The sequence below is a fragment of the Myodes glareolus genome, chromosome 12 (genome assembly GCF_982192425.1).
Source record: "Myodes glareolus chromosome 12, mMyoGla1.1, whole genome shotgun sequence".
NCBI lineage: Eukaryota > Metazoa > Chordata > Mammalia > Rodentia > Cricetidae > Myodes > Myodes glareolus.
Genome location: NC_142037.1, coordinates 79,151,049 through 79,174,413, shown reverse-complemented (window position 1 = coordinate 79,174,413; position 23,365 = coordinate 79,151,049). Strand labels below are relative to the sequence as shown.

The 23,365-nt window shown below is 44.5% G+C and overlaps 1 protein-coding gene across 2 annotated transcripts in view; it reads right to left on the bottom strand.

Moving 5' to 3' along the window:
- Nucleotides 1-4,489: 4,489 nt before the first annotated feature.
- Nucleotides 4,490-23,365, bottom strand: part of Gpc6 (glypican 6) — a 1,010,052-nt gene continuing 991,176 nt past the window's right edge. For both annotated transcript variants that reach the window (XM_087912307.1, XM_048421923.3), the window contains 2 exons: nucleotides 13,903-14,078; nucleotides 4,490-8,835 (listed from right to left, as the gene is read on the bottom strand). In XM_087912307.1, coding sequence (XP_087768433.1) covers nucleotides 8,627-8,835; nucleotides 13,903-14,078 — 385 coding nt within the window. In that variant the 3' untranslated portion in view covers nucleotides 4,490-8,626. The remainder of the gene's footprint in view (nucleotides 8,836-13,902; nucleotides 14,079-23,365) is intronic.

The following is a 23,365-nucleotide window of genomic DNA, read 5'->3' as shown; positions in this document are numbered from 1 at the left end:
GAGAACGTGTTGGGATGAATTATATATCTTCCTAAGCTAATGTCAGAGTGCAGGGCTCTGAATAATTAAATGTATTCGAGGGGAATTTCCATCTCATATCTTATCTAATACTGCAAACTCTAGAAGAAATACCCATCTCTATTCTGTAGGCCATGCAAATGTGCACATTTGTGTCCAACTAATCCTGCAAGGAAAAGTCTCCAGGAACAGGTGATCTTGCAGAAGGAGGCAGGGAGCGCCCTGTGGAGGGCTGAATGATTTAAGCAAATGGTTATTTTATATGCTGGGTATCAGCAGATGACACTCTTCTATCCCACTGTGCTCCCTCACGGAGCTCACCCTTCCAGATGATAGTGGAGCACCACAAGGCTTTTATTATTCCAACGCTGGCATCAGATGGAAAATGTTGCCAGTAGCTTTTTAGAATTGATAACTGAATGGACACAGCTCTAAAATGCCTTTCTCTGAGTTGGAGTGGACTCACTGCCGGAAAACTAGAGGCCTGTTATTTCCTTGCATTTTTTTTTCTGCTTCTTTGAGAGGGGAAGGAGGCAAGTTTGGGGGAGGTCACAGTAATGCCTAGGGAATGACTGGCACTATCTAATACAAATCTCATGTATCATGTGTGCTATGTTAGGACACAGAGGAATTCTGGTATATATGGCCAAGCCAGAAACACTGGTCAATCCTACATTTGACTTTCAAGAAGGAAGGAAGGAAGAAAATGCTTATAGTTGGTCTGGTCTTGCTAAGATTGGCAAATAGAAACAGTGGAGCTCAAATTCTTTCTCTCGAGGTAGTGAATGGATCACAGCACAACTGTGTGAAAGCTCTGGCCTCTGGGTGTTTCATTTACTGACATACCCCCACCCCACAAATGCTGAGGTACAGAAGACCATTCTCCTGAGGTCCTGTGCCAAGTGCTGTCCATTTTAGGATGAAAGCAGGCTTGTGGTTAGTGCCAAGCCTTGTGTACTTGATGATGCCAGAGTTGGTATTGGATTCTTGATTCAAATTCCAGATTTTTTCCAATGCAACAAGTAGGTAGGACACATGCAAGCTCATGAGTTAGTGTTGACTGAGGCTACCTAGTCTATTTCAGCTGGGCAGATACCTGGAAAAACCATGAGGGGTTATATGCATGTGAGTATAACTTGATCTTGTAAATGGGCATTATTAAACCTTCAGTGGACTTATAATTTATCACGTAAGCTAAAGACATTATGGAGCGTGAAAGAGATACTGTCAATCATTACACTGGGACAGAAACAGGGAATTATCTTGAAAAGTCCAGGACACGTTGGTTTCTGACCTGTACTTTGTGAATAGATACCAAGAGTCACTCATGTACCAAAGTTCCTTTGTGATGTTTTTTTTTATTGATTTACCTCGCTGTGGGTATCCTCCTTGGCAAGATGAACCTCACGATGGAGGCATGATTTCTACTCCTTCTCCCTTTTACCTCCTCCCATGCTAGCCCAAGTCAAGCCTTCCCTGCTCTTAAGACACAGGAGGAGAGCAATCACACCCTTGTCCCGGAAGAAGTAAGATTTCAGGTGTGGGAAAGCTACTGCCATTGTTTTCTAGAAAAAGCCGGTTTTGTTTACCTAGCTTTCCTGGTTCAAGTTCTCTGCGCAAATACAGATTGCTTGGTAGATAGATTTCCTTTAAACAAATAGAAAGGCTTCCTTGTTAAAATCAAATGTGAGTAAAATGCCAGGTGTATCTGTGACTCTATTAAGACAGTTATAATGCTAATTTACACGAACTGGTTTAAACAAACAAATACAGCATTAAAATTGTCCCTGCATTATTGTCAAGCTTTTCATAATGTCTTTGCATAAGACTTCACTGTGTGCTATAATCTGGGGCACCTCACTTTTCACACGCAGGAGCAGGGTGCCAGAATCCACAATAGAACCCGCAGTATATGATTCAGAACTGGAGACGAGTGGAAACCCTGGCGTCTCTGTGCCAGCACCAGCTTCAGAACTGGCGACTAGGATCCTGCTGCTGAATGGATCTGTCACATCCACACTTTAGAAGAGGCCAATAGGAACCAGAACACCTGTAGGGTTTGAGTAGCATGAGGCTCTGGAGAGAGACGTAGACGTGAAAGTGGTCAACCAAAGCCAGGAGAGAAGACAGAGGCTTCACCACGCAGGTTCTTTGGTCTGTATGGCCAAGACAGGAACGCCTGCCTAAGTCAGGAACATGTGATGTTGATCATGATGGGAAGATGAATGTGACATTTCCCTTTTGTATGAGATGCTTCTTACTATTATAGGGCATGCTGTGTCAAGAAAGATAATAATCTGGTTCTTTAGACAGACCTTTCTTTAACTTGACAGTCACATTTCCAAATGTCTAAAGAGAAAAGTTCAGGACAGACACGGCCACCAGCATCAGGACTTAGATGGACAAGGGTCCAGCGTCACAGTCCTTTCCGGGATGCTGCTACAGTGGTCAGCAAAGATGCCATGCCCATTCCCTGTGCTGCCTGGCTGCTCAGTTGTTTAAACCTATATCTGGAGTCAGGTTGACCATTGGACCAGGTAAATAAGCTGCAAGGAAGATTGATGAAGGGCGGAGTCCCTGGGTCTACAAGACACTGTACATAATTTGCTTTTCTTCTGAACATGATATGTAGGACAAATTGAAAGGCAAGAGAATGCAGACTTCATGTACTTCTTGTCCACGCATCATGCTTTGATTCAAAGTACTTACATGCTCAAAGGCATGCAAGCACCCGGAGCCCATAGTTTCTTTACTTAGGGTTTTAATTAAGAAAAAGGTTCAAGAGAGAACACAGTTAAATGACCAAGCGTGCCGTAGGTGCCTTCTGTGCACTATCTTTAGTTTTTGCAGGACTGCCGTGCAGTCAGCCTCCCATCAGAGGGTACTATTGCTCCTTTATTTCATTAGATGGGAGCTCACACCCTACTGGGGAGGCTCTCTATGACCTGAATCCCTCTCTAGTGCCATTCCTGTGTAAGTCCTGTCATATCGTCTCTCATGTTTTGAAGTTACCATGTTCACGTGTTCACTTGTACGTTGGCTGTACCTGCCTAACTCTGGGTGAGATGCAAGATGTTTAGAAAGAAGCAGAGCTCATGCCATCTGCTCTTAGACCTGTAACTGTGGCTGGCCCGTGATGATGGATCATCATCTATCTCTGGAAAGAAAGGTCACTTACCTAAGTCAATGAAAAATTCCTTAAAACAAGACAGAAAACCCTATGTGTGCTCGTTTAAGGTAGATGTTTTTCTGCATTCTGGAATCCAGAGTGTAGGCCTCCTTTCTCTTGCTCTCCACGCTGGAATCCAGTGTGTTTCCCTCCTTTCTGTTGCTCTCCATGCTGGTGCATTCTCGGGACAACATTTCCCTGTTCTTGCTCTGCCTCCCTTGGCAGGTTAGAAAGGAGGCTTTGGATTCCTCCTGACTTTGATGCATGCCCCTGTATAACCCAACACTGTATGATTGCCTGCATGTTCACACCGTCAAATAAATAGCAGAGAAGCACACAGAGACCACATCAGCGTGTGCATCTGTTCACCCAGGCTCACACTGGCAGCCGTGCCTCCCTAGCTCTCAAATACAAAGCGATATTTAACCTCTAATTGCCACTGTTTCATAAACTTATATTTTGATGCCCATATTTGATAAGTATTTCCCAGACTATTTATTCAAAATAAACATCCTTACAGCTTAATGAAAAGAACTCTGCACTTCATGTTTTTTTCCTTCCCATTAAACTGGCTTCAGTTTGCTTCTAAATGAAATCTGTTACATTCTGATTTTGTAGGTGCATTTGTTCTAGAGCCCCCAAACGGTCTTGTGAAAACTGCTTTGCTTGATAAAAACCACGATGGTGATAATTGAATTGCAGCATTCCTCACAGCTAAATGCCGCATTCTTGATACCCTCTGTAATATAGACTCCTTCATTTAAGAGTGTTCTTGAAATTAATGATGTATTTCTACTAAAATAATGGCTAGCTACATTGAGGACTGAGTACCTCATACGTGGTGGCAATTGGACCCTTGCGACCCAGCCACCACAGCAGGGTGACCAGAGAGGAGTTTCAAACCCAGTGGCTAAGTGAATTTAGGGGCTAGTGTATTCTGTGCGAATGGGGGCATGGGAGCATCTCAGAAAGCTGACACCGTTTGCCCCATTTGGAAGCAGTTAGTCCTTTGACAGATGATCTTATTTTTCTCTGACCTCATCTGTAGGGTATGGATATTAGTTCTATGATGCTACATGGGTTTTTCAAGAAGAAACAGAAGAGGGGTTGAGTGTTTTCCTTATACATTAAGAAACCGAATGCCCTAAACTTGCAGAGGTGCACAATTTCTGGTGCTGTGTGTACTAGGTTGATTATGGATTTTCAGTTCTGATGCTTCTAAAATGATGTGAATAAAAAGACTTTAAAATATAAACCACAGGCTGTGAATATTGTTTAGGAAGCACAGAGAGGGCACAGGCAGATTTTTAAAAACTATTTTAATACAAGATTAATAGCAATTTTCTATCCAAATCAGAAATGAAAAAAAAATCTTAACCCAAATAATAGTCATCTGACAGTCACATAAAATTTTAGGTTTGATTGGTGCACACATTTCTCCCGCATGTGTTCTGTCTATGCGCACAGAGACTACACTGTAGTGCCTTCATCAGCTGTTGCTCACGAAGTCCGCCATTACAAGGTCATGTCAGTGGTTCCAGGATCCACTCCACTCCCAGTGAAGTCCCAAGCATTCCCATGCTAAGCTGAAACTGGGCTGCAGCAAATCATGACAGAGCAAGTCTCCAGAATGCGTACAAATCAGTACTCTATTTGTAGAAGTTGGCCTAAAACTAAGCACTGGCTAATATCTCTACCAAGGAGGAACGCATTGTGGACTTAGAACTTAAGGACTACTTTCCTCTTCTGGTTGCAAGGCTACATTTTTTTAAAAAAAATATTTAAATGCGTTAGCGATTGTAAGTCAAAGAAAGTGGGCTGGAGTATCTGCAGGTGTTTGGAGAAGTCAGCTCCTGTGTCTCTTAACACTTGAAACCTAAAGTCAAACTACCTGAAAACTAGCCTTGCAGAGAGAGGTGAGAAAAGAATCGCAAGCAAGGATTTTTACCAAGTTTTATTCCTCCTTGAGGACTTAAGTTGGTGCTTAGTCTGTAGCCAAAACATGTGTGTAATGGCAAGAACTGAAGAAGGCTGATGTCTCTAGCAGGGAATGGAACTCAGGACTCATGGTTCTGCATTCAACAATATTTTCAATGTGTTTGATTTAAAGAATGCTCCTTTCAAAATCACTACTGCTCATCAACGAGCTGTGTTTTTCAGTGTAGACAAAAGTAGTTTCTACCCCTTACATTTGAGGAGGTGATTCGTGTCACCTTCCTCCTTGGGCGAATCACGGTAAGGAGTCAGGCTACAGTCTGCGATGGTGTAGTCAAGGTGCCAACTTGGCCTTCACTGCAACGACAGAAGGCTGACACGTGGCTGTCAATTCAGGACCATAGGGCTCTTATTCATAAATTTATGGTTCATTCTTCTCTGCTGAAGACATTAGCCTCTGTTTAGCCTTTGTTGTAACATATACAAAGTATAATAAACATCAATTACAGACGTGTATTTCTGTTAGAAAAATACATATTATAACTAAAGAACATGTAAATAGAGGCACTTCAATAAGCTAAGTGTTTGCAGTTATGAGCACCACCCACCAATTTCTAGTGTTCAATTTTGGGGTCCCATTCCTCTCTACTCATAACACAAATGGTGATGTGATTGCGGGATTTAGGGGACATCTTCACAAATGAGGGGAGGCAATGGGTGGCGATGGACCATGAACACACCCCCATCACTCTGCTGAAATGAGAAAGCGAGTTTACAAGGAGGATTCCACAGTGCTGAAAAGGGGAAACTCAATGGAAAGGCCGAGGGAACAGAAAAAAACAACAAAACACCTTAGCATTAAATTAGTCTAAAACCCATATGGCGGATGAGGACAAAAACCAGGAAGTTCAAGCAAATGATATTTTGACCATGTCCATGCACGGTGACAAATGATGTGGCTTAGTTGGCTGAGCCTCTTTCCAACTCTTGCCTGGTAGATCTTGTCAGTAGGAATACCTTTGAGAATATAGGTGTTGGAACGAAGGAAGCAAGCATTTTTATAGTAGCTGTTTGAATAGTGTGCATAGAACATGGGCTCACGCTCATTAATGTAATGTGTTGTCATATGCACGCAAAAAAAAACCATTTGGGGTCAAAAGCATAGTAAAAGATAAGAATCTTGATGGATGTTATAGAAATAATATAATGTAGAAATATTTCTAAAAGGAAGGTGGAGCTTCATGTTCCATCATACAATTATTACTCAAAGTTGATTTAATTTGTATTGCACCATGATTTTTGAAGAACAATACTGATTTCTGAACATACATAAGTAATATAAGTGACTGGTCCTGCGTAGAGATATGTTATGTGTGACTGATGATTAAAAGCCGAAGAGGGGCAGTGAACTGGACGGTTTTCCAAAGGGATGCAATTCTGGATTTGACTAAGTATTAACTTCACACAAACTGAAGTGAAAGATGCCACAAAGTCTCTCAGAATCCTACACTTCGTATTCTATTAGGCATAAAGTAGCAACCAATGCGGGTAAAGATGTTTTGGTTTTCAAAAGTGCTCAAATATGCTTAATACTAGTGCATGTGTTCTACTTAGACATGGTGACTAAATCGATAACTAATATCATTTTTGGTGAAAATAGAGATAGAACCATCTATGTGTCAATACTGTCGATGAGCCAGTTAAGATGTGATTGGTGTGCCGTGGTGTCTTGAAATACTTCTTCTCTCTAATGCAGATGCATCATAAAAACCAAAACCCAAAACAAAACAAAACGAATAACCCCTCCACCCCCCAAAAACAAAACCACATGTCTAGCTAACTGTCTTCAAATAACCCCAGTTTGGTTTGCTTTGCTTCTCTCTGCTGGGAGAAGCATTGAGTCTGATTTTGTGGGTCAGTTAGAATTGGCCTCTTGAGTTTAGGTCATTTACTGTAGTCCCCAGCAGGAGTCCTAGGCCAGAGGTGTTGTACATGAGAGCAATGGTTTTTCATGATTAACATTCTTTACACATACGCATTCCGTTGCCAGTAACGTCCTGTACACCAGGGCTCATCCCGTGAGCTCAGGACAGTTTGGAGCACAGGGACAGAGCAAACTTGTGTGAGAAGGGTGTGCCCTGGCAAACTTGGAATAAATGGACAGTAAGATACATAAAAAGTTCTCTTTCTTGATTTCTTGGTGCTCACAGATCATTGGGGAGTCCCTTCTCTGAGCCCCACAAAACAAGAAGACCTGGTTGACAAAACAGTTTTGTTACAAAGGAGTGTCAACCCTGAGCTTGGAATTAAGAAGTTAAAATCTGTGATTTATATATATATATTGATATAAAAATAGATGATCATTACTAAGACTAAAAAAGTGAACGAAATCTCCATGTCGGTACTATATATATAGTGTTTTTTCCTCTCTCTTTTTTTTGTCTTGAGTTTTTCATTGTTGTGAGTTATTTTGCAAGAGAATGCCCTTGTGATGCTGAAACCAATTGACACAAATCAAAGAGTCTAGAACAGAAACTCATGTGTGGAGCTAATTGTCACTGTCAGTGAGAGAACCCTTATCTGGGGGACAGTCAGGAACAGAGGAACTATGATGTCTAATTCACATCAGACTGGTGACGAAAGTCGAGACTGTACCAATGAAGATGATTTTTTTTTTTTAAGTCAAGACCCAGGAGGAATGCGACTTGACGGGGGCATCCGTGAAGAACTGGAGACAACTGGTGCCAATGGGGTACAATGGGCAGGTGTCAGGAGGGTGAGAAAATACCGCCATCGATGAATGTGGCATCAGGTGAAAGAGAGGCATTGAGTTGCTGTAAGATTACTGCTCTTTATAGACAGAATCCTAAATTTACTATTAGTACCTCCAAATCATTTTGGGCAGAGTGCAAGACAATACCTCCAAGACAACAGCGTGTTTCCACTACATTAAAAAAAAAAATGTTACGCTTCCTCCTCATAAGCATTTTGTAAACTTGGCTTGTCACAGAAAAGCTCGCCCCAGGAGCTGGCTGTCATCGCCAAGCCGGATAGCACGAGAGTTCCTTTATTTGCTTCCTTGTTGAAAAGGCAGTTGTCTTGGGGTTTGGCCTGATTTGAAAAGGAAAATTATTTTCTTCCTATCTTATTTTATTTTAAGTGGGGTGCTAGGGATAAAAAGAACCCTCACAACGTGAAATCCCTTTAATTTTGCAGCATAAAAGCAAATGACGGTAAGAAAAAAATCTCTTGGTACGAAAGATTTGAGTAAGAATTCTCTCTGGAATAAACAAGGTCCCCAGAGAGAGCTGAAGGAAAGAAGACCATCCTCCGGCACCCGGTGCTCTTTGGGAAAACAAAAACGGAGGCAGATTGCAACACTGCTCTCTGGTCATAGAAAACGGCGAGTTTTTGTGGCATGGTCCATTGTCCAAGAGTGTAAGAAAAGAGGGGAGTTGGCCACTGAAGAGCTAAAATGCAGTTTCATTTGACCAAAGCCGGCGATTATCTGTATAGTCTCTGCAGGGCGAGGACCATGCAGACCAGAGACCAGGAAAGAAAGGAGAAGATGCCCTGCGCGGCTGCCGCTGAAGATTCCTCTTCTCTCCGGTCCGGGTCCACGGCAGGGGCCTCGGTGGTGACAAACTCGAACTCCGTGGGACACACGTCATCCATGCACCCGCTGCCACTGCCTGAGCCACTGGATTCATCACCTGGCGGGGAGGATTGACAAGGAAAGTCAGAGCGCTTGGCGGGGAGTAGAGACAAACAATGTCACAGTTCGTGTGGCAAGGTGTGGGAGAAACACTCCATCAACCGGCTGCTCATCTGCCCACAGGTTTGTTCTTCACGGGCAGGTTAAACAGGCCAGAATCAGCGTTGAAACACGGTACTCACTGGTACCTACCCAGGGTAAACTTGCAATGGTGGCCCCTCAACAACACTGATACTAGATACATTTAAATGACTAAGAAATTGTGTTCCTGGTGCTGGAGACAGGGTGTAAGGGCTAAGGGCAGTACTGCTTTTACAGAGGGCCTCAGTTCATTCCCCAGGGTCAGCACCAGGCAGTTCCTAGCCACCTGTAACTCTGTTCCTGGAGATCTGACACCCTCTTCTGGCCTCTTCCAGCTTCTGCATACATGAAGACAATAAACCCATGTGTACACACACACACGCACACACACACACTCATGCACACAAATTTATATATATAATATATATAATATCTATCTATAAATCATCTATCATCTATCAATCATCTCTTTATCAATCACCTATCTGTCTTAAAGAAGTGATTAGGATCTTTGCTGCTCTGTGCTTCAGAGCTGTTGCTCTAAGCACGTAGTACACCTTTAAAGACTTTTCTTGTTTTTTCTTTGCCTTGGGAGCCCCAGCTGATCCAAAGTTCATGCTCCTCCTCCTGTCTCTACCTCCAGAGTGCTGGGGTTAAAGGTGTGTGTCACCTTAACCTTCGTACAAAGACTTTTAAAAGGCCACTGAAGGTAAAACAGAAGGTAAAGCAGGCAGTGCAGTCAGGAAGCTGCAGCAGAGCCGCAGAAGGCAGACATCGTTCTTGTGCTTGGCTTCTCCCCCGCCCCATCTCCCACGGTCTTGTCCTAAGAGCAAAGATGGTCTCCTTTTCAAGAAGCGGGTAAGCTACAGCCTGTGGCTTATTCCTCTGTGTCCCCAAATGTAAGGACACTATCTATGTATTTTAATGTTTGGAATAATCATCTGGGGGATCCGATCACATGACTGTAAGAATTCTACCTGTGAAGTTCAGGCTGATAGCTGCTCACCGCCCCGTGGCTTAAAGCTATTTTCCTATTCCTAGGACATGGTGGCTGTTGCTGAGACTGTATGGCCCTGAAGCCTCACGTGTTTACTCTCTGTCCCTTCACAGAATAACTTTGCTGGTCCCTGCTTGATTCAATGCCTAATCCCTAATGCAGTCTGAGGAGGGCATCTTCCCCTTCTGCCCACCGTGCCTCTAGGCTTGCTTAATTATCATGTTTCATTGTTCGGTTCCTTCGCATTTGATGACATATTGGGCGGTATTGCTCTTACAGAGGACCTCAGTTCATTTCAATGGAGTAAAAACAATTCCAGAAAGATCCAAGAAGCAATGCAAACTTGCCAAATACCGAGTTAAATCCAGGTGAATGGTATGATGTCTGAAGAGACCCCGCTAAAGCTTTCTGCTATGTCGTGGCTCCCAGTCTGTCTCTAGCACTGTGGACCATCTAGTTCTACCCGAACTGTATCTATGTCAAATACATTTGCATTTTTCTTGCCATCATTCCCTGAAGAAATACAGCATAAGGGTTACTTACATAGAACCTGCTATCTGAGGTGTTATCAGTAACCCAGGGATTATTAAAGCATGTCAGAGAATGTGTGTAGGTCATACGCAAATGCCAAGTCATTTTATGTCAAGGATTTGAGTAACTCTGGCTTTCCATATCTGGAGGTGGACTAAGACAACCCTTGCCACCGTGCCAGCTCCCACTGTGCCCACCTCCTGAAAGTTTCCCCTAACACCGGGGCCGGTACCATGTATTTGCTTGTTCACTGTCCGTACTGCACTAGAAGACAAACGTTTTGATGGCAGAGTCTTTGCATAAGTCATTCACTTCCAGGTGGCCACTGATCTCTCGTGTGCATCAAATGCTCAATGAATCCTTGTGAGTGAGTCGATAAGCCTTGAGCACTTAATGCAACACCTCCTATCGGTTTCTACAGCTAAACACAAGCCACTGGTAACCGGCTGTGTGTCAGGACAGTTGGACAAAATGTACAGGCAAACTCACGGCTCCCGGTCATGCCAGGTGGAAGCGATTTGATTCTTCCAGGAAGTGTGGCCTAACACGGAAGCTACCATTATGAACTTAGACAGACACGTGTGGACAGCTTCCACAAGCATCCTTTCCCTCACCTGTAGAAAGGAAAGTAATAGCGTCTATGTCCCAGAACTGCTGTGGGGATGAATGAGACAGAGTTTCTGGAAAGGTTCAGGAAACCGTGATATGTGTAATGAGGTTTGCTGTCCCACTCTTTTGCTCAGTGAGTTCAACCAACATTCCCCGGCTCTTGGCCTCACTGCTCCTGAGATGCAGGCGCCATTTTGGATTCAGATGTTACTTAAATCAAGGCAAGGCAGTGTAGGAACTCTTCTATTGTTCCTCTGAGTGAAGAAGAGACATTCAGCCCCATTATCCAGCCCCCAGTGGAACTTCTAAATACCAGATAGGATCATTTGAATACATTATCCTTGTTTCTTATCATTTCTCTGCCTTATCATTATTGGCCTTTACAAGGAGAAAAATGCCTATTAATTAAATCCAGATATCAGAATTGCAAAGGGAATTGTTCTCAACACCGGCACCATGAGCAAGAAGTAATAAGACCTTTACGAAGATATTATTAGAGTGATTTAGAATATTAAAATTGTGGGAAGCAAATAATGACAAGAGGTTCTGACTATGAAAAACAATGGCCCCCATCTTTTCTAAAGGGGATCACAAATGCAGGTGTTATGGGGTAGAAAGGGCAGCTTAGAAATTGTGTTTCCCAGCAGCAGGGGTGGTGACAGCCATGAGTCTGATAACGGCGCACGGGCCAGGCACTGTCCTAAGACAGCGACATTCAGGGCTCGCGTTGGAACCAATGGATGATCTTCACTGCCTTGTGTTTTGTTCTCTTTTGCGAAGAAATTGAGAAAAATCACTGCCTCCTTCACATTCCTCGAGTTTTCCAGAATGACATCTCTTTAGGCTAGAGAAGAAAGAACTGTGGTAAAGCCAAGATCGAATAATTCTTACTTTATCACACACCTAAATATTTACTCTCCAGGTATAGCAGCACATGGCTGCAGGGAGACGATGGGACAGATGGAATGGAAACTGCGAGGCTGAGTGAGGCAGCAGCGAAGGTTAAAAGCTGGGGCAGCATTCTCTTCTGAAGAGGAAGAGAGAGGTCTAGCCAAAGCCAAACGAGATAATGGGATGATTTTGAGAAATTTGATAGCATTGTGGTGACAATTTCCCTGAATGGAGAAAACAAATTCTTGAGTTCTTTAAAATGGAGGAAGGCGCTAAGAATGTTCTGCAGGGAACAGCTTCATAGGAGGGAGGTGGAGTGGAGATGACTTAATGTCTTCCACCTGTAGCTTATGCCTTTCTAACTCATTAACCAAATACACAGGCACCTTCAGCTCCAGTGAGTGACTTCAGCATCATTGGTGACTTTACAACTCATGGTCAAGAATTTTTTTCCCCTGTGTGAATTCTCTCAGGTTACACAATTAAGAGAAAAAACAACATTCCTGAGGAGAAATTCCACAAAGCCTTTGCCTCTGTAGCTATGCATCTTGAAGCTACTTAGACAAAAACCAAATATACTTAGGTTCATTTCCGTGCTCACTTCCGAGAGCCCAGGAAATCTCTGCAAATGCTCTCATGATCCCCACTGAAACAGTCATGTGTAATATTACTTCAGCCCCTTACTAGTTCTCTAATATTTCGGATATAAATGTTTACGACTTGTGTCTGTGTACAACTGAGCAGGGAGGAAGATAATGCATTGCACCTGCTTTCCGCCCTCGAGACACTCTCTGAGGTCTTTAAAATGTCTCAGAGGAGCCTTCAATAGGCTCCTAGGGGGGCTTCTTGTCATTATTTGTATCCTAAGCATCAATAATGCCTTTGTAATGGAAAAAATCTGAGTCTCAAGAGACACAGATTCTTCTGTATCTACAGTGAAGTCATGTCCCAGTAAACTCATTAATTAAAAATACTACAATTTCAAACAAATTGAAATATGTAATTTACATAACACTGTAGCCTAACACCGTACCCTATAGAATGTCATTGTTCATTTTTGTGTTCTCAGGACTCACTGGGATCTGTTGATTTGAGTCTTCTGTCCAAAATCATAGGAGACTATCACACCACATAATTATAACTGAAGAAAAGATCCACATTCAAAGGCTGAAGTGTGGTTTCTACTGCACGTGTGTGACCTTGGAGTCATCATAAATTCAAGACATGTTTATGATATCATTTACAAGAGACAAGGTGAGGGCTCAAACCCAGCTTGTGAAGAAATCCAGAGAAGATTCCTTAGGAGGTGGTGGGTGAGGCAGGCAAGAGTTTGGAGTAGATATAAATGTTGCTAGAGAAAAGACAAGGTAAGAATGATCGCTTCATGATAAATGGATCAACTGGTAGATGAAATTATGTTTTTGCTTTCATGTGGCTAAATATTTTACCTGAAGCTGAGATAATAGTTTAGCGAGCAAAATACCTGCTCTGCAAGACAAGAATCTGAGTGTGAGCCCAGCACTTACAAAAGCAGCCAAGCATGGCGGTGTGCACCTGAAATTCCAGCACTGGAGAGGCATAGACAGCAAGATCCCTGGGGACCACAGGCCAGCCAGCCTCGCTAAATTAGTGAGCTCCAGGGCTCTGTCTCTAATAATAAGGTTGATAATACTGGAGAGCAAATGACATTTAAGGCTGTCCTCTGGTCCACACATGCAAACAGCTATAAACACACACACACACACACACACACACTCACTCACACATACATGTGCACAAAGCCATTTATTTAGAGGAATTATAATTTTAGTTAGCATGTAAGTTTTGTGGCTCAGACTGGAAAAGCTTCACGATTAAGGACAAATGAGATGTAGTTAAAGATATTCATTGAGAGGGCCATCGCACACAACCATCTTCCACTGCGGGGTTCACTGGTCTTCGCGCGGGTTTTCTTACTTGTGTCTTGGAAGTTGACATCATTGCCATTGTACGCATTCTTCAGTTTGTTGGTCATCACGCGGAGAGCCATGATCTGCTGTCTGATGAAGGTGTCGGGCCGGGTGATGTCCACCTCCACCTCAGGATTGTTGATTTGGTTGGTCAGCCCATCGTTCATGATCTCAGGCAGGTATCTGCAAGACGGAGAGGAAGATGTGGGTCAGGTGATGCTGCAATGACCTCAGAAGCCAACCCTGCCCTGCTGTCTCACACAGGAAGCCACATGACCTGGTGACAAGTCAGAGAGGAAGACAAGGGTCAGGTGATGTTGCAATGACCTCAGAAGCCAACCCTGCCCTGCTGTCTCACACAGGAAGTCGTATCACCCGGTGACAATCATAGAGAATTCCTGAGACAGTGAGCCAAACCATAAAGGCAAACGTTCGTAGACAGTGCAGCTGCGGCCAGAAGGGCTTTAGATTTATGCCTAAGTGCGAAGAGTTCTTATGTAGTTCTTATGTAGGTTCAACTATTAAAAAAAAGTGTGAACTGGTGACTAGGACAAAGAATTTCTTAAGACTAACTACCATTTCCCTCCTCCCAGAGAGTTACCCTGATGGCTTCCTTGGCTTTGCCAGTTTCGGTACTAAGAACTGGGCTAGGAAAGGCATCTGAGCAGGTAGGGGCCTTAGTAAGGGCACTCTTTCTCAGTGGAAGAGGATTTTGAACAAAGATTCTTCTGGGTATTAAAAAGGTTTTGAGATGTTTTAGCAGGAGTCAGTGATTGCTTTTGCCTATGGCATGTCTAGTAGGGTTTTAGTTTATATTTTGGCAGTGCTGGATATTGAACCAAGGTCTGCACACACTAGGCAAATGCTCTATCAATGAGTGACCTACCTATTCTAGACTTTAATTTTGTAATATTATCTTGGGCTTAATTTGTTAGGTGTGTCAACATTCAGTAAAAGAGGTTCATATCTAATAAGACTTAATGTTGCTGCCTTCATATGCATTTGTCTTCAACATTGTCAGTCTTTCAACACCCTGTCTAGTGTCATCCAGGAATTTCTATACAAAGGGGAGAGAGAGCCCATGAACATAGTCCTTCCGCTCTTGATGTCAGCAAACCTCTCATGAGCTCCTTCTCCCGCTCCCACACTTCTCCACACTGGCTCACACGAACCTCTGTGGCCACTCCTCTCTTCTCCAGGGTGCCCTGCAAGTGCTGTCTGCTTAATCTTTCTACACCACCACTCTCCCCAGACTCTCCTTGGTAAACACTTCAGAGGGCAGTGGTTGACGGCCAGAGGATGCTCCTGTAAGGAACTGCACTGCAGAATTCCAGCCCACAACCCATTACCAGAGAGGTGTGCCTTTTCCCCGCCATGTGAAATAGGAAGCCAAGGCCAAGCCAAGACAGGTGGATGTAAAGTCTAGTCAATGGCAGAGTTGAGTCCTATGAGATGTTCACGCAAATTAATGGAACCCAGCAAGGGGGCGGGAGCAACTCTAATTTACAGTCAGGTGTCACACAGAGATAACAATCTGGGGGCTGCAACCCGTGTCTGAAGTGTGCGTATGTGTGTGTGAGAGTGTGAATGTGTGAGTGTGTGGTGTGAGGGTGTGGTGTGTGTGTGAGTGTGACTGTGTGAGGGTGTGGTGTGTGTGTGTGTGTGAGTGTGAGTGTGGTGTGTGTGTGTGTGAGTGTGAATGTGTGAGTGTGGTGTGTGTGTGTGTGAGTGTGAATGTGTGAGTGTGTGGTGTGTGTGTGAGTGTGAATGTGTGAATGTGTGGTGTGTGTGTGTGAGTATGAATGTGTGAGTGTGTGTGTGTGTGTGTGACTGTGTGAGGGTGTGTGTGTGTGTGTGTGTGTGTGTGTGTGAGTGTGCAGTCTTGGGGACTGAGCTGATGATGTAGAGAACACCCAAGCTCTGTCTGTTGCAGCCCTGATTGCTAACGGGCTGGTAGCAAGAAACCCTCATGCCGCTGCCACAGAAATGTGTGCGGATTGAGTTATGAGAACAATCAAAAAAAAAAAAAAAAAAGCAAGGGACCTCTCCCCCAGCACACTGCTCTGCAGAGTTTTCCTTGTTTTTGTTACTACTTTTTCTGGTTCATAATTACATAAATCTGAAATATTCTTTAATAGGACCCCCATCTTCTCCTAAAACAGTTCTGGCTACCAGGAATCTACCCACTGTTTTATGGGGCTGCTCGGTTTGGCTGGACATTCTGGGTACAAGCCTCCTCTCCAAGTTGAGGGACAGAGCTGGCATTGCTGGCCGGCCTCAGCTCTGTGGCCACCAATCATGCAAGCTGCATCAACAGTTCCCTGTTCCTTTTCTTTTGTGTCATCTTTTTCATTTAGGAAAACTTTAAACTATACAGAACTAGAGGTGGTAATATAGTGAACCCATGTAGCTAATTTCAATGCTTTTTTTTTTTTTTAAATTTCCTACAAAGGAGCCATCTATGTCTGTGTCCTGATAGGAAACAAGCGGCATCTCAGAGGGGCAATAAGAGAACTCAATGGAAAGACTATTTACAAAGGTGCCAAAGTGATTTAAGGACCATGCAAGGTGTCAACAGCAGGAGGAGCCCCTAGAGACAAAAAAGAGATATGGTACCAGACTGTACCAGAGTTGAAGCCCTAGTCAGGCCCCCAAGTGCACAGTGTCTGAGTCCTAACAGGGAGGGGGCTAACAAGGGCTTCCTGACCCCTCTGGTTCCTACTGGAGGAGCCTAACTGAAAGCCAACTGATAGGGAACTCAGATGATCTGGCTTGTAGAGGTGGCCCTCCAAGGCACCAACAGAACAGCTCTAGGAGACAGTAAAGTATTATTTTTTAGACAGGGTCCTGGTGCATAGCTCAGACTGGCCTCGAACTTGAAATGGTCATGACTCTGCCTTCTGATTGCCGAGATCAAAGGTGTATAACACGGTGCCTGGCCATGGGCTTTGAGTGTGCTGTTACAAATGCAACTGTAGGTTTATTACCACATTTTGGGCACCGGCCCATTAGGGTGTGGTCTGAGGTACTACATGTGGCTTGAAGGGCAGACGGAAAGTGCGTATGCTCTCTTGGGTTGTGGTCAGACTTCTGTCCGCAGCACCCAGTGCCCGCAGAACAGAGGACCACCACTCTCTGAGTTTTTCCCCAAATAAATATTTGTTATCTGTTATTCCGGCCTCTCATGGGTTTCCTTAATTAAACCTACAGGAGGCCCTGACCAACCCTGTGCCTCCTATTCCACTGCTCTTACGCTGTTGATAGGAAGCCGAGCAATCTCCCCTCTATGGCGCCATTCCCACTTACAGATCTGCGTTCTGCCTTTATGCTTGGAATTCTTCCCTTTCTGAGAATCACCTTCCAAATGCCAGAAATCAAAGACTACAGGATGCGCAGGAAGAACCACACAGGTAAAGGGGAAGCCAGGCTGATATTCAGGAGCCAAGTGTTATGCATGGCATATTTGTGTAGGAGTTGGTTTACCTGTCTAAATCAGGGGCTTCAGAAGAAGCTGCATATTTTCATCCATACTCTGAACAAAACTGACCTTTGAACAAAATGAAAGCGAAACTCAGAGTGGACAAATTCTTTTCCATGAAGTTTCAAGTTGTCTCTGGCCTAAAAATGATTCTTTTTTTAGGAAAAATATTAAGTTCAAGTATCCACATCTCTTCATTTTTGGAGTAAATCATAAATTTCTGTCGGTCTTCTTAGTGTACCTGGAGTATAAGCAAATTCTTACTGGCCTCTGAGATTGTCCACCCGGTGTAAATTCTAACACATGGCATTAAATTGGCTGCTACTGACAGGGTACTGAGACTGCCAGACTCCTGGAGTTCAGTAATGACAGTCCACTGGCATACATGGCAGGCAGAAGCCATCAGTTGCTGACGCAGTTTGAGGGGCTGCAAGGTAACGGCTGGTACTCACGCTGCACTGCCCTCTGGTCGTTATTCCCGCAGCTGTGCCTGGGCTGAGTCAGAGGGGGCCCCGTTTCTCTTGCACGCCGTGTGCACTGCTTGGTTAGCCAAATCTCATTTATCTGCAGCTTGCTACAGTATCTTCCATGGGAATGCTGCCCCTGGGAGCCTGAACATCCAGCAACAATAAAAGACTGCCAGGCAAACCCAGCATCTCACCGAGCCTCGTGAGGCTCAGCCACTTAGGGTCAAAACAAGGAGCAATGCACTTGTGCCCTCCAGAGTGTTTTCTCCTCTTGGTGCTTTCCAAGGGTGACTTTAGAAATTTAAACATAAAATAGGTGAAAAATAAAAGAGCTATTTTCTTGCCGCTGTAGATATAGACATGGGTACGATGTCTGTAGACAACCACTGCACAGTGGGGAGGGCGTGTGAAAGGCTGGGATCCAGGGTCTTAGGAGTCTGTGGGTTCATTTCCTCCCATGTTTGCTTTATTTACAGAAATCACAAATTCTGCAAGAATGGACTAATTACTGAACCCAGAAGGCCCTTCGTCTGCCAAGTTTTCGCACGGCTCATTTGAGTGACAGTAACTCCCATTTCTGGGAAACCAGAGCAAGACTGTTGGCGCTGAGAGCCCAGGTTGCAAGGCTGGATGCACGTGCACTGGGAACAGGGAGAACTTAGATCTGGGGGAAAACTGGAGTGCCAACCAGGGGTACTGTCCTTGCCAATAATTCATGCTGTGGTGTGACAAGGGGGTGGTACCCAAGGACAGCCAGCTGTAGCCTCAGTTGGCTTGGCTTCTGTTTGCAGGAGTGTGACGAGGAGCAGCATCTCCGACAGTTCTGCGGAATTATTTTTCTTCCCCTCTAATGCCATACCGTTCGTCAGTGCAGGGTTTGTTGATCACAACTAAGCATAGCCAAAGAGACGGGGAAGAGCCCCATGAGAAGTTGGAAGGCATTGGAGGAGCAACACATTCTACTTTGGGAGTGGGTAGGGGCTACACATGGTGCTGGGAAACTCTTGGGCACCATTCCCATTACAGCCTCTGTAACCTCAGAAACATTAACATATTTCTCCTTACAGAAATTTCTCAGTGGCTAACCACTGAGCCTTTCGTACACTCCTCATGGTTGAAAGACTGTATAAATGTGCCTGCTGGGAGGAGAAGTAGGCCAACCTATCAGCATGCGGTGTTGCTTACCAGCACATGTGTGTTAGTAGTGGGTCTCATGTTAGCAGCGGCATACACAAGGAAAGGGACACACACACGCCCCTTTGAGTCTGTGACGTATTAGCTAGTAAAAGTCTAAGCAGTGAGGTGCCAGGAAATGAAAGCTGAGAGGCAGCTACGCATGGGGTTTGCTATGAATTCAAAAGGGAGCTGTCATGGAAAACTGACGAAAAGAAGGCGAGTTTGACCTCAGCTCATGTTTGAGACGCTACCCATGCTCATTTGAACCTGTGGCTTTGGGTCTGAGGTGAGACCGAAGACCCAGGAAGGGGAATGCTTGGCTGAGGGAAGGTGCTCACCTCGTAACAGCCAGAAAACAAGAGACAAAGCAACAGGGGATGTGCCTCCAGCGCCCACCCTACTCTCCTCCAGCTGAGCTCCACCCCACCCATCAGCTCTCAGTGACACCATTAAATCATAAATCGACCCATTGATTGACCCAGGGCAGGTCAGAGGTCTCATGATCCAATCAGTTCTTCAGAACCTCACCATCAAGTATCACATGGTCACCGTCAAGTATCACATGGTCACCGTTAATATCACACAGGAAACAAACTTTTAACTCAGAAGACTTTGGGGTGGGACATAGGGATTCATACTAAAAGAATGAAGTTGGGGCAGAACTAGGGTACCCAAGTGCTGGTTGCCTGATGTTCCTGACTGACTGGTGCCATCCTGAGACACAGCTGGCAAAGTGAGACAAAAGCAGTTTTCACTCACTTGCTGTCATAGACAAGCTCCATGCGATGCATACCTCTACAGGATTTTCCCTGCGATGCATACCTCTGCAGGATTTTCCATGCAATGCACACCTCTGCAGGATTTTCCATGCAATGATGCATACCTCTGCAGGATTTTTCATGTGATTCATACCTCTGCAGGATTTTCTAGCTCTCAGCTACACATGCAGTCATTTTCAGTGTGCTCAAAAGTCTTCCTAATGCAAGAAGGTACACTGTGTATACAGACTCAGAGTCTCTTACGTGCAGTTCCAAATTTTAAGCGTCTCCATTTTTTTCCCTCCTGCAATCCATTTGTTAGCATAACATCATCAAACCTGAAATATGGCCAATTACAGTCCTCATTTCTCCCACTTAGTGCCACGCTAATGCATTTTTCTACAGAAATCCTAATGCATTTGATTGCGGGTTGTAGGTCCAGACCCCACTGGGAACATTACATAATATACAGTACATCCACTGTGGCAATTTTCTCAAATGAAAAAAAAATTCTGAATTCTAAAAAGACATGGTCTTAAAGGTTTCAAATAAGGATTTACAAACCCGTGATGTCTGTGACCTCCTTTAGAATCTTATTTAGATAGGTATTTAAACTTTACCTGCATTAGGATGACTGTTATTTAAAACAACAAACAAACAAAAAAAACAAGTATTGATGAAGATGTAGAGAAATTGGAACCCTGAACACTGGGGCTGGGACAATAACATGGTTCAGCCTGTGTAGTGGACAGCATAGCAGTTCCTTAAAAACACACATATAACTGCTCCATCGTCCAGCAAGTACACCTGGGATATAGACACCAGGGAATTAAAAGTAAAGGCTTACAAAGATATTTCTACCTCTGCTTACAGCACTTCATCATTCATAATGAAGGAAGGGGTACAATCATGCATGCAAGCAATCACTGACCGATGAATGGATCCAGAGGAAGTAGAGCAATGGACATACTCTGGGTGCCAGAAACTCTGACACACGGTTCAACATGGATAAACCTTCATGACTATAGGCTATGTTACATAAACTAGGCAGGAACATGGTATGGCTCCACTCCTGTGAGTTGCCTAGAGTCTTCAAGTACATAGAGACAAGGAGCAGAGCAGCGACTGTGGGGCAGTTGGCTTAGGAAGGTAGGGAGTTGGTGTTCAGTGGGAACCGAAGTTCATTACCAGAAGATGCTATCTGGGACGGATGGTGTTGATGGGACACAATGAGGATGTCCTGACTACCACTGGACTGCATGCTGTAAAATCATCAACATGGTACATTTGACATTTCCCTCATCTTTAAAAAAACTAAGTTTTAAGTATAACTTCTTAAAGTTCTTGATACAGGTTGCCTTCCCCCGCCCCCATCTTAGTTAGATTTCTATTGCTGTGAAGAGACACCATGACCACAGTAATTCTTACAACAGAAAAGAATTTAATTGGGACTGGCTTACATTTTCAGAGGTTTAATTCACTATCATCGTGGTGGGTTATGGTAGCATGCAGGCAGACATAGTGCTGGAGAAGGAGCTACATCTTGACCCTATGGGCAACAGGAAGTGAAGATAGCTCAAAGCCCAGCCTGACAGTGGCACACTTCCTCTAACAAGGTCACACCTCCCAATACTGTCACACCCTATGAGGCTATGGGGGCCAATTACAGTCAAATTACTACACCCCTCATTTCCACTTTTCCTTGCTGGAAAGTGGCTTTGCCCAAAGCAGATGTCCACGTTTGCTCTAAGCGGGTCCACAGGTCCTCGAAGGCAGAATTAAAGTTGTCTGTGTTGGTGGGTGATCCGTGAGACATCGTAATGAGATGTTCAAATGTTGGCCAGCTATACCCAGGGACAAGTGAGACCTCTGGGACCCAGCAGTGCTGTGGGTCAGTCCCTTAGTTACTTTCCATCACGACTCAACATACAGCCTGCTATCTCGTATGCAAATTAAGAGGGAGCACAGCTCCCCAAATATCTCCCTAGTTCTGAAGAGAAGCTTAATAGAACCTGGAGCTTATAGTCTGGATTCATGTGAAGAATGGGTGGTAGCCTTGCTCCAGCCAGAGAACCGAAGGCAGGGCATGGCTTGAAACTCTTGGACAATATATACCCACCCTGGTGCAGGGAGCAGGAGACACATTCTTTGCCTTGGCTTTTAGTACACAGCCAGCAGCTCCCAAGCCCATCGTTTCATGGTAGAACTGAAGTCAGCAGATCATAGAGCAGACACAAAGGAAGATTACGAGTCAATTTCAAGGATGCTAGGCTATGAACAAGCAACCACTGCCTTTGCTCCTATTTGTAGCCACCTCCCTTCAACATTTAGCGTTACAGCTTTCTCTCCCATGGGTCAACCAGGGAAAACCCTATGAGTAGCAGAAGAAAGGAAACAAACACTCAATAGCGCCACCCTTGATGACTGCCAGGTTACACTCAACAGTGCCACCCTTGATGACTCCCCAGTTACACTCAACAGCGCCACCCTTGACGACTGCCAGGTTACACTCAACAGCGCCACCCTTGATGACTGCCAGGTTACACTCAACAGCGCCACCCTTGATGACTCCCCAGTTATACTCAACAGCGACACCCTTGACGACTGCCAGGTTTCTCCTTAGAGTTCTCACCTTCCCAATATGTTTGTCTGGTTGGGTAGAGCTGGAATAGTTCCCAGTTCTTTAAGGTATTGATAGATTCTTTGGGACATCTTTTGCTACCAGACTGAAACAGTGCCATCCTGCCAGGCCTGCCAATTCACTCTCTACAGAAATCTCCCGTTACCATGCACCATCCTGCTTTCATTCCGTCTGCTCAGACTGTCCTGGTCACAGCCCGCTATTTTTCTCCAGATAGTTGGCACACAGTGGTTTGCAAGCATGACTGACTTATTTTCTAGATTGTTCTACTTCTCCTACTTCTTACAAGTTACTGTGCCTACCTGTTAGGAAGGATTTCCTTGGGAACACATGGCTTCTGGGAGGATCAGAAGTCTTGAAATACCACAGTGGCTCTCTATAAGAGCTGTCTCCAACGGCTCAAACTAATCTATGTTCTTTAGCTAGGTCTTCAATCGTCTCTTCCCAGAAGGTGTTTTAAGGAAGGACATATGGAAAGGAAAGCACTAACTTACAGGGAGTGAAAATGATCTTCGCTAGTTCTATGTTCTGTAAGGGAGGGAGGAGTCTGGCAGTGACTGACCAAGCCTCTGAAGAGCCCCACATAACTAACACCCTTTCAGACAACCTCTGTGCTGCTGGGCCCTGGCCCCCACACTGTATCATTTGTCTGCAACCTGTCCTGCTCCTTTTCCTGGGAGAGCCCATAGATTTAGAAAGAGCATCCCAAGAAAGAGAAAACAATCCCAGAGGAAGCCACAGGTCATGTTGTTTACTGTAGCCGTGTCCTAAGAAAGTGAAATTCTGCTGTCCAAGAGCAGTAAGTTAAGAGTCTGTGTGGACAGCAGGGAGCTTTGTTTCTCCGCTGTTTGTTGCCGGGTGGAGTTCTACTCCATGCATCCTAACCATAGAAAAGTTTTATTTCCTTCTAGGCCTGGGCTTTCCTGCCTTCTACCTCATCACTCTTCCCT